Source organism: Pogona vitticeps, chromosome 6 (assembly GCF_051106095.1).
Source record: "Pogona vitticeps strain Pit_001003342236 chromosome 6, PviZW2.1, whole genome shotgun sequence".
In the NCBI taxonomy this organism is placed as follows: Eukaryota; Metazoa; Chordata; class Lepidosauria; order Squamata; family Agamidae; genus Pogona; species Pogona vitticeps.
In genome coordinates, this window is record NC_135788.1 from 6,954,880 (window position 1) to 6,979,551 (window position 24,672).

The 24,672-nt window shown below is 42.3% G+C and overlaps 1 protein-coding gene across 6 annotated transcripts in view; it reads right to left on the reverse strand.

Moving 5' to 3' along the window:
- Positions 1-24,672, reverse strand: part of XYLB (xylulokinase) — an 88,484-nt gene that overhangs the window by 30,680 nt on the left and 33,132 nt on the right. For 5 of the 6 annotated variants that reach the window (XR_012088187.2, XM_020779774.3, XM_020779773.3 and 2 more), the window contains one exon: positions 23,982-24,078. Coding sequence is in view for 5 of the 6 variants with exons in the window: in XM_020779774.3 (XP_020635433.3) it covers positions 23,982-24,078 (97 nt within the window). In the remaining variant the exon portion in view is untranslated. Of the gene's footprint in view, positions 1-15,672; positions 18,865-23,981; positions 24,079-24,672 lie in introns of those variants that run through there. The other variant, XM_020779775.3, reaches the window with a different exon arrangement.

A 24,672-nucleotide genomic window follows, 5' to 3' on the forward strand; every position in this document is an offset into this window, starting at 1 on the left:
TTTTCCGGTTCCTAAAAGTCTAACTGAAAAACCGAACAAGGAAATCCAGTGTCTCGTACTCAAGGAATGTTTCTCTTCCTGACAGAAGTATTTTAGAGTGGTAGGACAAATGGTACGATCTTCACCTCAGGTTTGGGTGGGAACAGAGTGGAGAGGTAAATATTGCCCAGGACTGCTCATTTGGTAACTCAGAACCATAACATTAAGCAAAGGAAACACTGAAATCCAGCAGACTGCAAACTGACATAGCTTTTTTTGGGGGGGGGGGAGATGCATGGGCAAACATGCTCACATTGGCGCTGAAAACTGGTTCAACAGCAGCACAAAAATTAGTGGCATTTTGTGGTTACCAGACACCCAATAAGTAAGGTATCAGTCTTTCCTACACTGCTCATTGGGAGGCAGCATCAAGCAAAACTCATGTCAGGCTGAAGGGGACTAAGAAATAATCAGTACCTTATTTTCTACTCCCTCTAATCTACTTGGGACCATCATTCTTCGACGGAGTAATCTAAAACAGCTTCTAACGATTGAGGTCAAAGACTCTGATATTCTAGCACTTCCCTCCCCCCAAAAAAATTGGCACAACAAAAAATTAGACTAGAGCTCAGGGTCCAAATACTCATTCAGAGAAATCTATTTCAAGAAGGCGCACTCCCTCATCTCAAGTGACTTTTTTTAAAAGAAGGTTTAACTGTGGAAATGTATTAAAGGGAAATTCATTGCAATTATCTCTGTAAACAATGGCTTTTTTTTTACATGCCTAAACTCTGGAGTTGTGCATAATAAAGCAAATCATATTGCCAGGGAAGAAACACTGACTAAACCACAATTCCCCATACGTTGTGTGATTGCCAGGAAATACCGTATTTTTCCGTGTATAAGACTAAACTTTTGTCTAAAATCTTTAGACTAAAAATAGAGGGTCATCTTATACACGGAAGTAAGCTGAGGAAGGAACAAAAATAAGTGGAGGGGAAAGCAGGGATCAAAGTGATCCTGCAGGGCTTTGATTCCTACTTTCCCCTCCACTTGCTAAGCCCCACTTAGATTTCTTAATTTTGGGTTAGAAAAGTGGTGGGCGTCTTATACACAGAAAAATACAGTATATCATACCGGACTGCTCCACAAGTGGTACAGTGTGTTTCCCATCTAATCACATCTTTAGATATTCTTAGAAGCTTGCCTGAAGAGGTGGGTCTTCAACTGTCGGCAGAAGACCAGAAGGGAGGAGAGCAACCTAACCTCCCAAGAGAGAGTATCTCAAAACTGGGGAGCAGCCGTGGAGAAGACCCTTTCTCTTGTCCTCATCAAAGACACATCCTCTGAAGAGCTTAGGGGCTGGAAAGTTTATATGTTCGTGACAACTACTTCTTTTCACATATGAGTACTGATGCTTTACAACCACATCAATATTATACATGCCCAGGAAGGAAGTATCGTGGAGTATACTTCAATATGGCAGAAGAGTTAAATATATATTTATATGGGGGCAGAAATAACCCTAGAGAGATGGGGAAACTGTCCAACAAAGATGCCGTGGGCCCAGTTGGTTGCTAAACACCCCGAGAGGAATTCACAAAGGTTTGCAAAAGACATTCCTTTGCAATGGTGTTGGCCCCTTGTGTCTGGAACAAATGAATTTTCTAACCACGTATGATCCAGTCACATAGAAATGTTTTATGCTTCTAGTGGAAACAAGAGGCCAGGGACAGAGATGTGCCAGTCTCAGGCATGGGTTAGTACTTTATGCCTTTCATTGTTTTAATTAACCTCTCAAGGCACACCAGCAGCTCACCTGCAGAACACTAGCACACTTCCAAAGTTTTGGGAAACGCCGTATTATATCACTTCATGGAGAAGAGGTAAATAGTATTATAATGAACTCAACAAGGTGACACAAACTACCAAAGTAAGGGGCAGAAAGTCTGCAGATGCATCTCACTGTTTTGATTCAGATATTTCCATTCACCCTAGAGATGGGCAAGAGAGGAAAAATAATCCTATTTACATTTCTAGGCATCAATATGACATTTTTAGGCGCTTAGGCAAACAGGATTCTGCCAGCCCCGATCTTGCAACAGGACTCACTGGGGCATCCATAACATTACTCTCAACAAATTCAGCATGTACTCTGCTTTTAAGCACATAATTTAACCGCTTTCATGAACCAGGAACTTAATCCTGCCTTCCTTTTAAAAATCAATGAGTGCCGTCCCCTTGTAATTCAAAGCATGGACAGCCTTAGGATTTCACAACAAACAGATGGTTGATGGAATGGATTTGTCTTGCAGTTCATTACCTGGGTTTTGGACGAGACACTGTGTCTTTCCAACAGGCTCCTTTTACTGACAGGAATGGGTGGACGATTTACATTGACACAAACTCTTCCTGCTATCTTTTTTGCTTGGCACTTTAATGTGCTATAAGATTTGCCCTGTGTCATTAGACGTCACTCTAGTGAGAGACGTAGGACCAGAATATGTACAAGCCCTTCATTAAACTTGTAAACACAATTAGGTTTTCCAGCATGATCTATGAACATGATATGAACTATTCAAGTTATCCAGAAAGGGAATCATCATCGTCGTGCGCCATCACGTCAATTCTTACGGCAAGCTTTTTCAAGGTTTTCCAGGTAGGGAATATCACTCAGGTTGACCACTCCCTTCTTCTGAGGGCATCCTGGGAGGGTGCGGCTTGCCCAAGGCCACACAGAATTTCTCTACTTGTAGGTGGCATAGTGGGGAACTGAACTCCCAACCCTCTGGCTCTGCATCCAGACACTTAAACCACTGAGCAAAAAAAGGGAATAGGCACACTCTATTCAAATAAGCAATTAAGAGAAAAGCCAGAGAAATGTAGACAAAAAGCTAAAATCTCAAGCCACATGCAAATGTATTCTTCCGGGTGGGTATAAAATGAAGACCAACATGAACAGCAAAGATGGTGAGCAATCCTACAGAGCGTAGCCTAGTAGTTCAGATCATGAGAACTGAGAGGGAAACTTCACTATTTCAAATTTCATCACTGTTATAAATCTATTAACGTCAGCTGCTGTATCGTAGCCTCAGTCTTACCTGGGATAACGAAGACAAACCCCAGAGGCCTCTTTTATAGGCTTGTGACACAGCTTACAAAGACAGCACATGTGAAATGAAGTATGTTGTTCGGAAAAAGTGAACTAAATAAATTCCAAGTAAACACACTTCTTCTCCAAATCCTCACCATAATGTTGTGAGAGTAGGCGAAGGAGGTGGGGTGAAGGAGAACTCAGAAAGTTATCTCGTTCTTGACTTAGAGAGTCTCGCAAAGCCAAAGTCAGAGAAGACTTGGCAATAAACGCAACATGGCATAAAGATGAAGGCATTCTTCGTTTGTCAAAAATAATTAAACATGTCACCGACATTCTGCATAACTCAGGGGCCAGCTGGGAAAAGAGCAATACGTCTCTGGATCCGTTTGAGTGACAAGGTCAACTCATCCTTGTTTTTTTCCCCCTTCCTTCAGCTGCTTCTCCATCACTGAGCCCCTTCATTATGCCCTAAATTAATCCGTAAAAATTTGGACAGACTACCTAATGTAATTAGCTCAGCCTGTTCAAACACAGCAAAGTTCCACAGGGTGGCCAATCTGAGGCGCTGGCTGCTCTGTGGCCTTATGAGTGACAGAAAGAGGTTAATGCGCAGCCCTTATTCCTAACTAGAAGCCGTAAGGAGCTGCGGAGACCTTCAAACACGAAGGTCAGGGACATGCCACTTTCAGTCATTAAGAATATGAGACTGAACGGCCTTTATTTCTGTTTTAGGCGGTTGATTCCTCCTCCTCTCTACATAACCGACGGCAGTGTAGCTTGAAACAATCACACACACTCACAAACACACACACAGACAACCACACACAGAACAAAATGATTAGACATCAAATTACTGTTTCTCACCAAGATGAATCACCTAAATGATCGTCACCTTTCTATCCCAATAATGGAATACGATCCACTCGGATATCACCCTGGGCAAATCTTGTTGAAAGAAATAGGAGCGATAAATCTCCCCTCCCACCGGATTGTGCCCCAGCAGTCAGATTTTACTTCTCTGTTTGGTGTCCTGAATAGCACTCAGGAAATCTGTCAACAATAGCCAAAGAAGGATGGAATGATTGGGAGGGGGGAGAGTGCACATTTTATCCAGAAATCCAGAGGGAAGCACAAAGTTATTTTCAAAACATCCCAGTTGCAGGATGTTTGCCTTTATCCTCATATATCTACACAATGAACCTACTAGACATACAGTGAAGGATTTTTTTTTTTGTAAGACAGTCCAGGTTTTGAGAACAAGCATACTGTGAAACCTGTCTATGCCCAATAGCACAAAGCCAGAGTTGAATCCAAACATAAATCTTATATTCTGACCATATTTTAACTCGCACCATAACATGTTTTGCTCTGATCTAAACCCAAAAGTGTCTCCTGCTACTTCCTGAAAGCCTTATAGAATGCTAGAAATGTGCATGAAGATCTATTATGCACCATGTTGTTGTTGTTAAGTTGTGTCCGACTCTTCATGACCCCATGGACCAGAGCATGCCAGGCCCTCCTGTCTTGCACTGCCTCTTGGAGTTGGGTCAATTACGCACCATACATTCACTTAAACAATGCATTCACTTAAATTAGTTAACGGAGGAAATCATGTTGCTTTCTGGACATGGTCCTTCTTCTGAGATGCAGTTGTGAGACGGTAATTAGAAGATATCTTAGGATGTTAGTATACATGCTTCTCACAAACTGCACTGTGTCTCAGTTTAAAGACTGTTTGATCAGTATTGTTCTCCATGCTTCTGGTTGAAGAGAATGCAAACAAAAACTATGAGCACTTGTTAATCTTTGACTAATGAGCTAATAGCTTTGTGCAAAGTCCAAAGACAATTTTCACACGTAATATGGCTGAAAGCTGACTCATATATATTTCATAGTAGCACACAAGCTGATGTCAGGAACACAGAAGACTGTCTCTTGCTCTGCAATTAAGTCCTGTGACTAAATTAACCAAGTGGATCCATGTCATCAGACATTTCCATGTGTTTATTTGTGTCCCGTCTGTCTTTCATCAGGACAGGATTCTGTGGCCCATCTATGCAGCCTGAACAACTGTGGACTGCAAAGACTTGTTCTTTCTCTTGTTGATCAAGCAATAATTCAGTCACTTGACGATCAAGTGACAGGCAACAGGATGGAAATACAAGTTAATAAAATTATATATGCTAAGAGTTTTCCTCACTCTATAGAACCAACTATCGAGAGAGGCCTGTCACTCGATGAAAAAATATTAACTGAGGACACATTTTCAGCTAATTCAAAGGTTTATAATCTACCCAATTAACTGACTAAACACTGCAGCCCTCTAAGAGAAGAAGCAACAGCATTATTACCGCATGTATCCTGCCGTTTTTAAAATCTGAATGCCCTTGTCAACAACTAGTTTCATCATCCTTCTCAGCATACCCATCTGAATCACTGGAGAGAAGGGCTTGAGAGAATTCACCAGCGTTTATTGATAAATGCAACAGCATTTTTAATGGCCACCCAACTGTTCGCTGTTCCTCTTACTACAGAATAACGCTACCAGGGATGTTCTAGAGCAGAAGTTGCCAACCTTGGGTCGCCCAGGTGTTCTTGGACTGCAATTCCCAGAAGCCTTCACCATCAGCTGTGCTACCCAGGGTTTCTGGGACTTGCAGTCCAAGAACATTTGGGTTACCTAAGGTTGGGAAACAGTCTATAGTGATCACAGATTAGACCTGAGATGATCTGCATGTAAAGTATATATTCTTCTATGAAAAGATAGTAGAGGTACATTGTTTGGTCACAAGAAACAGGGCAAACAGTTGGATAGGAATAATGCAGCTGCTTTGAGATGATCAGAAACAAATACTGTATCCAGAAGTCTCAAGAGATTCCAAGCTTTCTTTGCCCAAGACCAAGGACCGATGCTACCCATCAGAGTAGACCACAACCAGAGAATCTCTGACCCTCCAGATGTCCTAGATTACCACTCCCACAACCCACCACCACTGGTCATGCTGGGTGGAGCTGATGGGAGTTATAGGCCAAAACACCTGGAGAACTAAAGGTTACACAACTCTGGAACAGACAACTGCATGCTAAACAGGCCAGTCTCCCAAATATGACACAGCAGGTCACAGGTATTCTTCTGGCATATACTACAGAAGTATTTTCCTTCACCTGAACTCATCTTCTTTCACAGTACCTGCACCTCGCAGGAAACAGCCCTCTTAAATAGGCATATCTCCAGGTCTGTAATGCCACAGCATGTTCAATCAGCTCACTGGAAAGCATTAAAGAGGTCATCAAAGTACAGATAAATGGAAATATAAAATGGATGCCACTGATGGGAGAGGTGGGATGGAAACCACATGCCACGTTCTTTCCTGTAGAAGAGTTAACCTTGTAGACAATGAAAGTAGCTGTGTATGCCCTCCGATCCTGACTACAAGCATTTGGTCACTTTGCCTCTAAATTGTCTCTTGAGAAGCAACTCCAACTGATGGGTTTCTCCTAATGCACACAGGACCACAACCAAGTTTCCCTCTAAGGTGCATGGCTGTGCAAACGTGCATGACTCTGCCCCTTCCACACAGCTCTCCTACTCGTCTGTGCACCCATAGTGTTTCCACCAGGCCCTTTGGTTCAAGGTGAGACACAGCCCTACAACCGGGGGGGGGGGGGGGACGAGGGATAGACAGAGTCATCCATGGGGGGGAAGAGTCACAAGAGAGAGCAAGAGGCGGAGCTGATAATTAGAGGGAACACTGATAACAAGCTTATTTTCTTGGCTTTGCAGCATGATGGTTCTTAAGCAACACGATCAGCTGGATTTCATAGAGGATGGGGTGGGGTGGAAGGCTCTCAGATTCTTTCCGATGTCGGAAGAAAACATACCATATTAAATTAAACAACGTCTGACAACAGGCAATGTTTTCCCTAAAACCATCTCCCCATACTAATCAATATGTAACTTCCACTTTCCCTCTTACAAGTGGTGTCCTACATACTTCAAAGTTTTGAATCTTTAAGCAGATCCTCTCTAGATATTTCCAGCTTCTTCGTCAACTATCACATGGCTTTTAGAAGAAAATCCATAACTGGAAAAAAAGTTATTTTTGAAGACAGTTCCTAGAATGACCATGATAGCTGGAGTATTTTGGGAGGTGCAAATTTAACAAATTTCTTCCCAAGCTCTGGTTCTGAGTAAAAACACAGAAAATTCCATTGTCTGACTGTTTGAATTCCAGTTTTTGTTATCTCGAGGGAGAGGCCTACTTGCTTCCATGTCACCTGAAGCAGACTTCTAAACCACCAGAAATATACTGTCATGAGATAGAGCGTTCTGTTCTGGACACTGTACAGACTCCAAATTTCAAGGGCAGCAGTAAATCTTGGAGCAAAGCTCTGAAATTCCAAACATTTCAAGATTTTCATACACATACAATACTAATAATCTAACATGATGCAAAATGGAGGAAAAAGCAAAAGGGGTTCAGTGGATTGGTGGTATTTTCTCACAGGGCAGAGTGCTTAAAGTAAGGTTTTGTGCTTACCGAACTCAGGAGCGTCCTCTGCAAAGAACAGATCAAACCTAATTGGAATTTGTTCCAAGCTGCTGCTCTACAGAATGTCAATAAAAACAATATCCACACTGGATTTCAGGTTCACTTCATTTGCATTCCCTAACTTAAGAGTTTAACTTAATTTAACAATAGTAATGATTTCATTCAAATTAAGGTCCAGGGCAAAATTAAAACAATTTTAAAGCGCTATTACAAGATTTCATTAAGTACTATCTACAGTAATACTAGCTTGCTTAATATCTCAGTAAATCTCACTGTTTCTTTGCCACAAACACCACATTTTCCCTGCGCAGCCTAGCTTTAGACAAACCTTGTTAGATTTATTGACATTATTTCATGCAATTAATTAATATATATTAGAGCTTTATAAGGAAAAAAAGTGGTAGTAAAATAAATGAGGCCATTTAAACAAAAACCCTTGCATTCCACTGAGATAATTGCTCTTTTATTCAAATATGTTCCTGATGGGAGCCATCTAGAGATATTCCACCCATTAGTTCCCTCCTTTAACTAAATGCTTGCTGCAGTACACTTAAGTACTGGACTCTTAGCTACCTTTTTGTGATACTGGAGTGTCACAGCGAGACATCTGAGGCTGAACATCCAGTACAACTATCCATGTCTGCTGCTTTTTCTTAGTAAGAGTTCTATGACCTCCTGGGCTGCAGAAATTTTCCCCACCACCAAATCTTAAAGCTGACCAAATACGAAGGAGAAGAGGAATACCATACCTTTAAAACCTGCATGAAGTAGATCATTTTTACAGGGTGGGTTTGATTTAAATCAAATTGCTTTCAATCATTACTTAAATTTAAAAAAAAATCTCTTTTTTTTACAACTAAAATTTTTAAAAATCAAAATTTTATTTTAAATGGTGATTTAAAGCCATTTTAAAAATCATTGATTTTTTTTAAATTCTCCCTCCCTCCTGAATTTTAACAGCTAAAAATAGCAACGAAGGCCTGACTGTTAAAAAGCTGCACCTTCCGAGTTGCTCACCGTAGAAAGTTGCACAATTCATCACCTACTATCTGCTCAGGTTGGTAAGGAAAAGAAGAAACTTTTCTCCTCACCTGTTTGTTACCTGGTTCTTATAATTGGAGAATTGGCAACAAAGAAATAGGTGATTGTCTAAATGCTCTACCACTTGTGGTTAACCACAATATGAAGGTCTGCCCCATCAGAGATGGAATCTGTGCACCATCGAATCACTGTGTTTCCAAAACCATGCTGTTTTGAAATTAACATTTTGCTTGAGCTGAAAACCACATGTTTCATTGAAGGAATCTGTAGCACTACAGTGGGGTCTTGACTTGAGAACTTAATCCGTATTGGAAGGCAGTTCTCAAGTCAAAAAGTTCTCAGGTCAAATCTGCATTTTCCATAGGAATGCATTGAAAACCATTTGATCCGTATCTGCTCTTTTCCGTCCATAGAAACTAATGGGAAGCTGCTATTCTGCCTTCGACCACTAGAGGGGGATATTTTGTTTCTTTTTTTCTTAGGTCAAGAAAGGTTCAGGGAAGGCAGGGAAAATACAGTCCAGGCAGGACAGTACCAGGCAGTCTGAAGACTGTCTCCCAATCCACTCTCTAAACGCTGGGAGGAGTGAGGAAGCAGACAGGCACCCTTTTCACTGGCCAATAGTTAACTGCCTCCCACGTGGTTTTTTTTCAGTTCTTAACTCAAATCTAAGTATGTAAGTCAAGTCAATATTTTCCTATGAGAGTGGTTCTTAAGTCAAAATGTTCTTAACTCGAGCCGTTCTTAAGTCAAGACCCCACTGTATTCTCCTTCTACAGTGCAACATAATCCAAAGCAATTTCGGGGGGGGGGATCTAGGATCAAGGGCAAATAAAATAGCATTGCCAAGCCAACTGGGCAACAATCCTGATTTTTCCATGTCATGTTATGATGGCTTTACAGCTCACAATATACCATCCCATACCTGCACTATTCTGTTACATTCATTCATTCATTCATTCATTCATTCATTCATTCATTCATTCATTCATTCATTCATTCATTCATTCATTCATTCATTCATTCCAGAGAATTCCTATTCTCTATCCATTGTTGCAAAAATTCTAGAGATGCTTACAATAAAAACACAGAGATACATTCCCTTATTTTGCCCCATTTGCAGATATAGACAACAAAGCAAGGCAGGGATCATCAACAGGTACCTTGGCCATGCAGGCATACATTCCTTATCTGAGGAAGTAGACTCATCCATGAAAGCTCACATTAAAATATAGCAGTTAGTCTTTGAGATGTGCCTCAATGTTTTTGTCTTCTTTATTTTTTTATTATTCTTTCTCCCCCCCCCCCGGCCGATATGGTAGCACAGACTAACACAGCTAGATCTTCTAAAATTCATCTGGCTGTACGGCAAGGATGTACATCTTTGCACATCTGGCTGTATGGCAAGGAAGCAGCAGAAGCAGAGCGGTGCAAGAAGATATAGTGTGTTGCCTAACTAGCCCAGCAACACTGGATCATATTCCTTCTTACCATCCTCAGCCTAGAATACAGAATCTTGCCGCAGAACTATGACTTAAAAAAAAAAGAAAGGGCAGACAAAAAAAGCAATACTGACAGGGCAATGTTCATCATCATAAGTAAAACATCTGCCTAATGTCTTGGGAACTGGTCAAGGAAAAAATATATATCTACATCTCCCTAAGTATAAGGATAAAACATCTTCCCATTCTAAAACCAGGAAAACAAATGCTATTTTATATAGCAACTATCACAGCTATGTGGGTTCCCCCCCCAATATTTATTCATTCTTTATAGTCAACTCGAACCTCAGATGTTGGACTGAACGTCTACCGCAGTCTTGCATTAGTATCAACAGGAATAATCACACATTTAGCAAACAACTTGATGGACTCCATCTGGAGCGCAAATGTTCAGAGCCCTTGATAAATTTAATGGAACTATTTAAATTTGAAGTACCCATTTAATACAAAAAAAAATCACTCAAGCGGTTCTAGTTCTGAATACACAATATAATGAATACAGAGACCTAGAAATGAAGTTTAGACTTAATGTGAAAAATGTGAAAACTTTGCTTCAGGTAGGGGGGAAAAAGCAATACCAGTGCCAATTTCTATTCACATAGTTTAGCATGATTCACAATGGCACATCCAAATGTTGCTCACAGTGGATGCATAAAGTGGTCCTTAGAATCACCAGAATAACAGAATAACAGAATAGCTGAGTCGGAAAGGGTCTACGAGGCCATTGAGTCGAACCCCCTGCTCAGTGCAGGAATCCAAATCACAGCAGATCTGACAGAAGGTGGTCCAATTTTCCCTTGAATCCCTCCAGCATCGGAGAGCTCACCCACCCTCCCAACATAATGGGTTCCATTGTCGTACTGCTCTAACAGTTAAGAACAGTTTTTCTGATATTCAGCCTAAATCTGGCTTCCTGTAGCTTGAGTCCATTATTATATGTCTTGCACTCTGGCATAATCAAGAACAGATCCTGACCCTCCTCTGTATGACTATGTTTCAAATATTTGAAAAGTGCTTATCCTATCTCTCTTCAGTCTTCTTTTCTCAAGGCTAAACATGCCCAGTTCTTTCAGTCTTCCCTTGTAAGGCTTAGTTTCCGGTCATTCTTGTTGCCCTCTTCTGAACTTGTTCTAGTTTGTTGGCATCCTTCTTGAAGGACAGCATCCAGAACTGGACACAGTACTCTAGGTGAGGCCTAATCAGTGCCGAATAGAGGGGGACTAGTATCTCGCAGGATTTGGAGACTGTAACTTTTGTTAATGCAGCCTAAAATCGCATTTGTCTTTTTTTTTTCTTTTGGCAGCCACATCGTACTGTTACTTCATATTCAGCTTTTGATCTAAAACAATTCTAAGATCCTTTTCGCTCATAGTGTTACTGAGCCAGGGATCCTCCATCTTCTAAGTACAACCTTCCCTCTTCTATATTCAGAACCGACAGTGGCCAGGATCAATACAGGAATGTAAGCAAGAAGTCCTTTCCAAATCAATGTGCAGATGTTTTCCAGTCCAAGCTCTTTGATGTTCTTTGTTGGAATCGGAGCATTTTTATTTTTAAAAATAAAAAGTATGTCATGGCCAGTCCAGTGGCTTCATTGTTGTTGTTTAGTCATTTAGTCGTGTCCGACTCTTCGTGACCCCATGGACCAGAGCACGCCAGGCCCTCCTGTCTTCCACTGCCTCCCGGAGTTGGGTCAAATTCATGTTGGTCGCTTCGATGACACTGTCCAACCATCTCATCCTCTGTCGTGGCTTCATACTGCTAGTTCACTGCAGAGACAGGTATTATATACCCCAGTTCCTCCCTACACCTTACAAGAGGTGTGAGGCAGGATTGTGTTCAGTCCCAGAATCAGGCTGGGCTATGAACAGTACAGTGGTGCCTCGCACAACGATTGCTTCATACAACGATGAATTCACACAGCGATGGGTTTTTTTGAGGAATTTCCCCCATCGTTTAACGATGTTCTCTATGGGGGAATTTCACTTAACGATGTCCCTTTTTGCTCATTTAAAAGTGTCTTAAAATGTTTGAAACCTGTTTTAAATGCTTGGATTCCATAGTGCACCTTGTGAAACATGTGCAAAGTTAATTTGGTTTTGTTCTGAGTCTTCATTAATTTTTGATGATTTTTTTATTTTCCCCATTTAAATCAATTGAATGGACAGTTCAATTCATTTAAATAGGGAAAACAAAAAATCACCAAAAATTAAGGACGACTCAGAACAACACCAAATTAAGTTTGCATAGGGTTCAGGAGGTGGGCTAACAATTGCAAGCATTTAAAACCTGTTCCAAACATTGTAAGACACTTAAAAATGAGCGAAAAGGGACATCGGAAAAGACTTCAAAAGCACTGAAGCCGGCTTCAGTGCTTTTGAAGCTCTTCCGTTTTCGCTCATTTTTAAGGGTCTTACAATGTTTGGAACAGGTTTTAAATGCTTGCAATCGTTAGCCCACCTCCTGAACCCTATGCAAACTTAATTTGGTGTTGTTCTGAGTCGTCCTTAATTTTTGGTGATTTTTTGAATTTTCTCTCATTGGAATGTATTGAACTTTCCGTCCAATGCATTCCAATGAGAGAAAATTCAAAAAATCACTAAAAATTAAGGACGACTCTGAACAACATCAAATTAAGTTTGCATAGGTTTCAGGAGGTGGACTAACCATTGCAATCATTTAAAACAGTGTCCAAACATTGTAAGACACTTTTACAGGAGCGAAAAAGGACTTCGCAAAGGCATTGAAATGTATTGAGTCGGCTTCAATACATTCCAATATAGGAAACATTGTTTCACTCAACGATGTTTCCTATGGGGATTTTCACTGAACGATGGCAATCTGTTCCAATTGGAACGGATTAACCAGTTTTCAATTCATTCCTATGGGAAATGGTGTTTCACAGAACGATGTTTCACACAACGTTGATTTTTTTGGAACCAATTAACATTGTTGTGTGAGGCACCAGTGTACTATGAAGTGAGTCAGGAGTCATGGAAACAAACCTGCTGTTAAGAACTGAAGGCAGGTTAGGTGGCAAGATCAAGGATCAGAAACTGCCGGTCAGAATCAAAGGACAAACAAGAAGGCAGGGTTGGGGAGAAGAGAAGGTTCCAAGGCCACTTTGGGGTCATACAGCCAAGGAGAAGAAGGGACCAAAGAATATGGAAATCAGAATGTAAGGGTCAGGATGCAAATCTTCACTTTTCTCGAGAAAGAATAACCACCACAACCGGCAGCTTTAACGGGTTCTTCCTAAATTGAGTTCAACACCCCAGCCATTCCATTACACTAACTCTTACACACATATCAAATTCCGTGGCAATTTCTCAATGTTCAAGGATTTCACATTTCAACAGGTTGTATTATTGTTGCGAACCCTTCTTTTAAAAGAAAGGAACCAAGAGGTCACCATCTTCATCATCATTCTAGAACTGGAGAGCTGGAAGGGACCCTATGAATCATTGAGTCCAGCCGCTTTCAAGGAGGCACAGTGGGGAATTGAACTCCCAGCCTCTGGATCCACAGCCAGATGCCTAAGCCACTGAGTTATCCAGCAGTTCTTTTATGCTGATGCTCAAACTTCAAATGTAACTGTGATATCCAGAAGATGCTACACTAAGTTTCACATCAATGTCTCAATGCTAAAATGATCTGACGTGTTATGAACATACAGTAGTTGGGCCAAACAGACAAATTAAACCAAGATCTCAGCACACAACCAATTGCACAAAAGCCCCCCAAATGCCCTAGTTCTGATTCGAAATGTATTCTTCATTTGTTTACCCCATGCATAATTAAACTGGATAGTCAAGTATATAGAGTGGTTCCTCGCAGGAAAGACATCTGATTTGTACAAATAGGATCTACTTAAAAGTTGACACATCATAATCAATCAGCTGTCAGCCTCGTCTATGCAGGTTGTCTTTGAGAGGTGTAAGCTGATTGGATAGGCATGAATGGAAGGAGACCAGGAAGGGAACCCAACATACAAGTTAGTGACACTTTCAGCTACAGATTGACAAATACATTTATCAGTTTATTTATACTGTGCATACTCCCTGTACAAATTGATTTAGCCTTGTCAAACTATCAGCTGCAAAATTATTAGAAACCTGCCCCTAGAGCATAGACATACATCTTAAAAATTAAATTTCATTCTATCTCCCCACATTCCCTGACATTTTTTTCCTCGAGATATTATTCAACTTTCCAGGGAAACCATACAGCTCAGAACATGCATATGCCCATATATTAGAGCTCAGAGAAATACACTGTACAGAATTTGATCAGCTCCAGGAAGTGGCCAGGTCAAGACTTCTATTTGTGGCTGAAGTTTGTTGAGGAACAAAAACCTGGAGCCTAATTTAGGATTAACATGCAAGAGGTGAAACTAACAATTCGTCTAATGTCTAATACACAATGAGAGCCGTGCCAGCCATGAGCCTTTTGTATAATTGTTGGGGGATGGGAGGGGCACCACCATCAGCATCAAGAATTGCCACATGGTGCAATTCTCCTATAAAATTATATTCTGAAGCCCTTACATCTTTTGGGTCCCAAAACAGTATTCTTTTTTTTAAAAAAATTGGAAGTGATATTTCAGTCACTTCTGGATTCATCACACTGGAGTCTGGAGAGGTTGAAAATGGGGTGGGCTAAGTCCCTAGCCACAGCTGCCCCCCACTACTCTATTAGAACAGTCTAATATAATCATTCAGAACAACTATGTTCCACACGTATAGCAACAACAACACTTGCAATTTACAGTGGTGCCTCGCATAGCGAGGTTAAGCCGTTCCGGATTAACCTTCGCTATGTGAAAACTTCATTAAACGGAAAGTAAAAAGCCATTGGAATCGGCTGAAAACTCACCATTTAGCGAAGTCTTCCCATAGCCGGCAGCCATTTTCGCGCCCTCAGTAAACGAGGGGAGGGCGCGAAAACGCTGCGCGTGGCCATTTTGGCTGTTCCGGCGGCCATTTTGGACCCGCCGAACAGCCGATCCACGGGTCACAAAGCGAAGGTCGGTAAGTGAAATGCTTACCGACCTTCGCTACGCGAGTTTCGCCCATTGGGGCCATCGGTAAGCGATCGCATTAGCGATCGCGGAAAACGCATCGCTATGCAATTTCGTCGTTATACGGTGCGCTCGTTAAGCGAGGCACCACTGTATTTTCAAACAAATATATGCAAGAGAATTAAGTATTAACTTAATTCTTAAGGATTAACGCTGGAGGCATTTAGATCTGCTTTGATTTGGATTCCTGCACTGAGCAGCGAGTTGGACTTGATGGTCTTATAGGTCCCTTCCAACTCCATTATTCTATGATTCTATGAACACTTCCTGTCCGTCCTTCCTTTCCTTTTCTTTCCAACACGTGAGCCTGCTCCTTACCCTCCTTTTTATCATTGCTTCCTCTACTTCTGCTGTTTCCCATAATGCCAAATTTTACACCATCAATTCTTTGGGATGCAGATTTCTCCATCTCTCTCTCTCTTTTTAATTTAGACTTTTCTATACAGTGCCAGGAATATAAAAATCATCACCAGCGCCTGAATGTCAGTTCACATACACACACCCCAAATTTTTTAAAATTAAACTTCCAGGCTGAATTTTTGCATACTCCCCCCCAAAAAAATTTCATGCAAGAAATCCACTTTTATTGCTCATTAGAGGGACGTGGTGGCGCTGCGGGCTAAACCGCACAAGCCTGTGCTGCAGGGTCAGAAGACCAAGCAGTCATAAGATCGAATCCACGCGACGGAGTGAGCGCCCGTCGCTTGTCCCAGCTCCCGCCAACCTAGCGGTTCAAAAGCATGCAAATGCAAATAGATAAATAGGGACCACCTCGGTGGGAAGGTAACAGCGTTCCGTGTCTAAGTCACACTGGCCATGTGACCACGGAAGATTGTCCTCGGACAAACGCTGGCTCTATGGCTTGGAAACGGGGATGAGCACCGCCCCCTAGAGTCAAACACAACTGGACAAAAATTGTCAAGGGGAACCTTTACCTTTACCTTTTAGAGGTGTTAAAAACAAATTAAATGAAGTCTGCTACATCCTTAGGCTAAAATTCACTAAAAGTTACTTTTTCCATGCCCAGGAATCCCCCTGTAGGCAAAATAATGATTTTGCAGGGCAGTATTATAAAACTAAATGGTGGTTAACATTGAAAGTTAGCCCTCTTTATGGATAAACATGGTTAAACGAATTGGCATACGCCGTCCTACAATTTAAATGGAAGCAAAAGGATCCACTGCTTTCCATAGCATCTATATTCCCTCATAAAACCTTCCGGGTCATATTTCCCCTTCCGCATGAATGGCTGAAGAGGTGATATATCTTCCACAATCATCTGTCTTAGGCTGCTTACCCATTTCATTTATATATTACCATATTTATTGTATTTATACAGCCACTCTGTAATGCTAAAATATTGTCTGGGCAGACCAGAAAATATGTTACGAACGGTGGCGTTCACCCTAAATTATGCATTATTCGTAAGTTGTATGTTAATAGGATTGTAAGGCGGGGCCAAAGGGGCTGCCGAAGAGGCGGAGCCTGGGAGGGAGGAGTTCAGTCTGAGACTCAGAGAGAGCTAGAGAAGAGGATCGTTTTGGGGGTTTGAGGCAGAGAGTGTTGAAGGAGAGATTAGTCAGGATGTGACCTGTATTAATTAATATAGAAGAGATTAAAGTAAAATATTGAAGCTTTGTGGAACTTTAAGAATGTGCTTAAGAATCATTCCGGAAACCACGTGTAATCAATAAACCTGTTTCTGTTAAAAAGTCAGTACTGGGTGGACCTTAGTCTTTCACAAGAAATGTAAGTTGATGAGGTTGATGAGGTGGCAGCATTTCAAGAGGCTTGTTGGGATACCTTCGTCAGCTCTGGGTTTGGTGAAACAAGCAAGGGCCACGGGGTAAACGCCACACAAACTCAATATGAGAACTATTATAAGCTAAGAGTAATTGAAAACATGGATTTTCCTCGCTCCATTCTCACCACCAGGATCCTTTTGTCCTGATTTCGCAGGACCTGGGTCTGACAGGGCAAAGACGACTGCCCGTGGATGATCTACCACTGAGATGAACATACCCCCCCCCCCACTGAGACGCTCCTGAAGAGTGAACCATCACAGAATGAGTGCAAATCAATGCACAAGCTAGTTGAACATTCACTGCACAAATGATACAGTACATAGAATCTGCACGGAACATGCTCTTGCTGCGTGTACAATCCATACACTGGTTGCACGGGCTGCAGCTTGGAAAAGTTACCTTGAGAGCTATGATTTCCAGAATCTCCTGGCCAGCATCTGGGGGAACCTGGAGTTAGGGGTCCACAGAAACACAAGAAGATGCCTTCTACTGAGTCAGTCCCTTAGTCCATCCGATCCAGTAGTATTGACCGGCAGCAATGATTCTCAGCGATGACTATACGGTGGAGGCAACAGGGATATAGGTAGAGACCTTTAAGATGCAACACAAGAGCTCCTCTGTTGACTTTCAGCTCCTCTCTACCATCTACAACCCAGATATATCAGTCCTATCACGATTGCCCTGTGTCATGAGTGGGTGTCGGCCCCTCCACCCTTTGCCACTTTGCTCCTCTTTCGAATCTTCCAGTTCTGCCGAGAGATGCCTCCTGCATTCATGTGTTCATTTATTTTTAAGAGCTATAGCCTTGCTTTCTTTTTTAATTCAACCGGCAAAAAGGCAGGGCCCACAACCGCTGTTTAAGCGTGTTTACAGAACGGTACATTTTCACCGTCTGCCCACCGGAGCACCACTTTCAAAACCAAAACAAAGCTGCAGGGGTCAGGCATGATCGCCGGTGTCAAGCTGCAGGCACACAATAAGAACTCGGGGCAGAGATTTGCGAGCAGCAAGCCAGCAACGGGGGTAACGTACATATTGATTGTCTTTCAGAACTGCAAGACCGTCTGGGCAAAAAAAAAGAAGAAGCATTCATTGATTTAATCTGTATGCAATTACAGAATGCCCTCCTTGCAGAGTTCTTCACCTCATCTGAGGAGGAACAACATTTGTTATGACATAGGTAGCCATAACTTTCCAAGGGTGAATACCAAGTAGAAAACAGAAAAAGATTTTCCACGCATGCTGCTCAACGCAGAAGCTCCTCAAAATGTGCAGTGGGGGTCAGGGTGACTTGCATAGCTCCAGTTCTGCCAAGTCAAGACTTTTATACATTTCTGTGTCTGTATGGGTCTACTCTGTTTGGGGTCACCCACTGGATTCAGGTCTACGTTTCACCAAAAGTTTTTGCAGGCTACTCCAGAAGTGCAAATAAAACGCACTCTACAGCTTTCCTAGGAGTATAGGAATAAAGACCAGTACACTTTCCGGGACTTTATTTTAAGAAAAAAGACAGTTGTCAATACAGGCAAATTCAAGTTGAGAACTGCCAGGTTTTTCACAAAGCAGTCGCTATCAAATTGCCCACTGGAGACCACGATGGTTTCTGTTGCTATCAGTTGTGAGCTTTGAAATGCTGCCAAATCAGCAGCCCCAAAGAGTGATAAAACAGAGTTGTTATCTATGGTTGGGTGCCTCTCAAATGTCAAGAGCCCAGTGACAACTAATCTAACAGTCCCGGCTGCTTTATATTTCAGGGTGTTGTTCACATGTTGGTTCCATGAATTGAGATAAGGAAGTCACTGTTGTGCTGGTTTGAGAGAATAAGAACACAAAAATAGAGGATGTGGTTCACACACAGCACAATTTTTCAAGCTTCTGAATTACACAGAAGGATTTCTTTCTTTCTTTCTTTCTTTCTTTCTCACATACAGTGGAAATGTAATAAAGTTTCAGACAGACTGGGTTGGTGTCTGGAGGCACAATCATGGCAGAGCTAAGCAAGTGGTAGGGTGACCGCCTAGAAAGCAAGCAGTGGAAGTCCAAAAAAAAAAAGCAAGCACTCTACGGATAAGGGGAAAGGGATGGGCAGGTTGGCCAGAGAGACATCTGGAAGCAAGCAATCAAGACTATCAGCAGTTGAGCAGAGGGAAGTTGTTCAGAACGAAGAAGATGGGGAACCTTAGGGCCTCTACATGTTTTGGACTACAGCTCCCACAATCCCTGTTCACCGGCCACGCTGCCTGGTCCAAAACATCGGAAGGATCATCCCTCTTTCAGAGAGTCATGACAAAGCCTACTATCCATCAAGTCACTGGAAGAGGGTCAAACGACATGTTAAGGAGGGACGCCTGCTTCCTGTGCTTACAACACTTTCCCTCCAGACACTCAGATCTTTCAACGTGATGTGCTTGAGAAATCAAACAGGCAAATGAAGCTTTGGAGTTATCTTCCAGAGACCCATCACAAAACAAGAGCACATTAATTTGTAAAATCCAGATTGAGACAAATCCTTGCGAGGACAAACATATATCTTTGATCTCTAAAGGAAACTCTTATTTCTAACGAAAGCTTAACTGCATCACCTGCTTCTTAGTAAGCGATAGCACCTTCTTCTGGCCAGATGAAATGATGCCCATATACTCGTATAGTATGTGCTAAGCCAGATGATTTATCTTTTTGCAAAGGGCCATTCTGCAGGGTGTAAGGTTCCTGATGACAGCTGGATGCCACTTAGCTTACTTGGGGGGAAAATAACAACTCAGTTTACGCTACAGAAAATGCATGTCTCTGCAAAGGCAAGAGCAGACAAAGAAAGAAAGATTTCTAGAATGTTCTTTATCTGCTCTGACCTATGCTGACCTTTCAACCTAGATGGATATTTTTAGGGTTCCTGATATCACTTGCCTTCCTTTTCAACAATTCCTTCTTGACCTTTCCTGGGTCAGAGTCAAGGAACACCTTAAGAGGTGAAGAGACACAATCGCTCCCTATAACTTAAATCGCTAGCAGGAGAGGCTCTATTATCATACTTTTCTTGACATTATTTCTCTAATAAATACTAGGTTCTTATTTTCCTGGAGAAGAAAGTGGGGCGGTGACTCAAAAGGGAGAGGTGTGCTCTGCCTAACCTTTCCAATTTTCAGGGGCTGAATCCGCAAGTTAACTCGAGTGTTGCTAGCTGTCGCTAGCGCTGCTAACGGCTCTCAGTTTGCCACACTCAAAGTTAACTCGTGGATTTGCAAACAGGAGGGCAGGAAACCCAGTCTTTTGGCAACTCTGGGCCAGGGTTCTCTCTCGCAATCATGCACGGACATCAAAGATACTGGAAGTACATGCTTCGCTTATCTGCTATTTCTGCCATCCACGGGGGGGGGGGGGGCGCTTGGAATCAATCCCCCAGGGACACCGCAGTCCTGCTGTATTACAACTGCATAGCTTTCCTTGCAGGGACTCAAAGCCGGAAATGTGCCATGCTGACCATTCCAATGTTCCACAGCTGAACCATCATCATCATCATCTTAGAACTGAAGAGATGGAAAGGACCCTATGGATCATCGCACTGGTAACATCTCGTATAGATTATTGCAATGCGCTCTACGTGGGGCTGCCTTTGAAGACGGTCCGGCGACTGCAACTGGTCCAGAATCGAGCTGCGCGGCTGGTGAGTGGTGCGGCCGCTAGAGAACACATCAAGCCGATTCTGTTTAAGTTACATTGGCTACCAGTTGCTGCCCGGGCCCAATTCAAAGTGCTTGTTTAGACTTATAAAGCCCTAAACGGCTTGGGCCCTGGATACCTGAAGGACCGCCTCCTTCCATATGAGCCTACCTGGCAGTTAAGATCTAGCCAGGGGGCCCTTTTGAAAGAGCTGTCCCTCAAGGAGGTAAGAGTGATGGCCTGTAGACAAAGGGCCTTTTCGGCAGCTGCCCCCAGACTATGGAATGCCCTCCCGACTGAGATTTGTCTGGCGCCGACGCTGATGACATTTCGGCGCCAGGTCAAAACCTTCCTGTCCCAGAAGGCTTTTAATTGAAATAACATCAACTGTGGGTCCTGATGGCAATTTTAATTGTATTTTAATCATTTAATCTTTTGTTGTATTTTAATTGAATTTTAATTGTTGTAAGCCGCCCAGAGACCTTTGGGTAGAGTGGGCAGCATATCAGTTAAATAAATAAAATAAAATAAATAAATAAATAAATAAATGTCTGCAAAGTAGGGGGAGGGGAAGAAGCCAAAATGCAGTGGCACTTTAAAAGCCCAACACACCTACTGTATTTCAGTGTGAGCTTTTGTAAATCAAAACCCACTTCTTCAGACAAAGGAAGTGCATATACAATTACAAGCGAAGCGATAAGGGTCCTGTCTCAATGAAATATTGTCACTTGGTCTATTGTCAACATTCTCACCCACACATGACTCTCACGACCATAACAGTAATTATGGGGGACATGGATTTGCATTCCCTGTGTCTGAACAAAAAATGGATTTTGATCCACAAGAACTCGCACTGAAATAAATCTGCTAGTCTTGAAAGTGCTGCGATATTTTGCCTTTTTTAAAAAGGGCATTCATGTAACCGTTTGGCCCCCAAGTTTTTTTTTTTAAGTGAAAAACGACTGTTGGCACAAGCCACGAGAAAATCTGAAAAACTCCAATAGAAAAGAAGAGTCCTGCAGGTATCAAGAGTCCTCTAGGTATGGCCTGTTGGGTCATGGTTACCCCCAGAATCATAGTCAAAGGATGAATGGGCAGGTAAGACAGAAGTAAAGCAAGGTATAGTTTATGCGGAAAAGTGGATGGGAGGATCCCTTGACATCTGCAAATGGATAGAGAAGGATGTGGCTTCATTTCCATTTGTTTTCTGCTTTCTACCGTTACCTGCAAGCTGGCAAAACACTCCCCACCCCTTAAGTCAAGAACCCTAAACAGGATACAGGATGTCCCTAAAAGATTTTCTTTGAAATCTTACTGCATCACATTAAAACAAAAGGAACACAATACCTGCCATCATCGTTTTTTACAGCATGACTAGAAACCTGCGGTAAAACATTTATCACCGGCTTCAACAGGAGGCTTTCGATGGCCCAGAGCAAAAACAAACAAACAAAAAACAACGGGGCAAAACTTATTCAATGGAAAGGACAAAACCCGCCATGAGATGGGATGTGTTGCCCTCTACTGGAGAGAAAGAATCACTGAAAAATCCAAATTGCAAGGAAATGAGTGTAGACTGTTAAGGATTGCTATTTCCTCTGAAGTGTTTAATTATAAGCAGCATTTCTTGGCTTTGCTCTTCTCCCCATTGGCTTGGAATGAAAGATATACTAGTTTCAGAGGGATTTACACAAAAAAGCCCCAGTAGGACTGTAAGAAAAGTTCTGCTGGACCAGAGCACAGACCTACTAAGTTTATTAGTCAGCCTCTAATGACTTTCAGGAAGTCCACAAACAGGTTATTAAAGAGATATCATCTTCAGGTATCTAAAGTTATACTGCTTCAGTACATGGAGGTTCCATTTTTATATGCACTTGTCTAATACTCCCCCTTTCAATCTGTCTGTCTGTCTGTCTGTCTGTCTGTCTGTCTGTCTGTCTGTCTGTCTGTCTGTCTCTCTCTCTCTCTCTCTCTCTCTCTCTCACACACACACACACACACACACACACACACACACACCTCTGAAAGTTTATGGCATATTAGATCAGCTAATTCTTTCACCAATCCTGCATTGTTTCCCTCCCCACTGCCAAAATCAGGCTATTAGAAGGAGAATGTACAAAGTCTATAAGACGAGTAATTAGTTTTATTAAGATAACGGCCAGAATCCTGTTGTTTAACATAAACCAGATCGCACCTTGTCACTGCTATGAACCTGCCAGACTAATCATGGGTCGCATGGTTGGTAGAGAAATCAAATAAATAAATAAAATATGTACATAAATACCTTTCGATCCATTTCTCCCTGGTAAATAAAGTGTTTTTCTTCTCAAGGGTGTGTATACACAACGACATGGCTGCCACATGAATCACGTCAGGGACATTTTGTTTACCAGGGAGGAACGGACTGAACATGATGATCTGGCTTATGCTAAGCAAGAGGATTTCAGCCTATATCTGTGAAAAGGCTCAGGTACTGTACGGCTGACTGCTCTACATACGGCTGAACTGAGTGGAATGGACATTTATGTAAAACTGTATGGGATCAAATCGCTATGGAGCCCAGTTTCAGCTGGGTTACATCCATGTGTGTATAACGGGGAAAGGTTAGAAGTAGAGATGCGGGTATTCGTATAACGAGGGTCCATTCACAATTTCTCCGCTGCCTTCCTATAGCTCCATTGTCCACAATCGATTACCCACTCCTGGCAGGAGGCGAGATGACAAGCCTCTCTGCTAGGTCAGAGAGTGGCTAATCCATTGCGGAGAACAGCGGCGAAATCGTGAGCGGACAGTCCGGCCCCAAGCAGCTGGATCCTCTTTATTTCCACCTGTGCGGGGATATGCGTATACGAATACCCACATCTCCAGTCAGGAGCTGAGCAGAAAATATTTTAGAAGAGATGCACCTCCCACAGCACTGCACACATGATTCAATAGGATGCGAGAGACCTACAACAACAACAAAATGATGCAAAACGGAGCCTTGAGCATTCACTCAAAAGCGGCAGTCATTACATACTGTGAAATGAAACACCGGGGAAAGGAAGACTTTTTCAGCCACTAAAATTTTACTTCTAACCTCCTGTAGATCCAACAGACCCATTTTTTTCACACCTTCCATCCCTCCGTTAAGGTAAGACCTTTCATTTCAAACAATATTCTAAAATAAATTGAGCAGACATCCTCTTTTCCACATTTCCATCGCATTTATTGGCTTAATCTAATATTCTTTTAGCAATTTCCCCATGCTATAAACACACTCACAGATTCTGTATCCTAGCTTTTCGGCGTGGATTCTTTTGGCCATGAACTGCCCTTCCATCAAGGCTCGTACCTCCACTTCCTTCGGAAAGACTGACACCTGCAGAGAAAGAGAACAGAATTAAATGAACTTACACGTATGCAACGCCATCATGAGACCACATTTTGGGAGAGTTAGGCAATCAACTCTAAAAGAACAAATACAAACTTCTGGGTCTGTGATCTATTATACAGTGGTGCCTCGCACAGCGAGGTTAATCCGTTCCGGATTAACCCTCGCTGTGTGAAAGCATCGTTGAACGGAACGTAAAAACCCACTGGAACGCATTAAACATGGTTTAATGCATTCCAATTGGGCCGAATACTCACCGTTCAGCGATGCTTCAGGATGGCCGGCAGCCATTTTCACGCCCTCCCCTCGCTTTACGAGGGCACGAAAACGCTGCGCGTGGCCATTTTGGGGCTTCCGGCGGCCATTTTTTAGCCGCCAAACACCTGATCGGTGGATCGCAAAGCGAAGGTCGGTAAGCGAACCGCTTACCGACCTTCGCTCTGTGATTTTCGCCCTATGCAGACACCGTTTTGTGATCGCAAAACCGTTGTCCGAGGCACCACTGTATTTGCCTTCATCTTGAAAGTTTGTGCATAGGACTGTTACTTAGTCACAGAAAAAACACTAACAAAAATCTCTTGA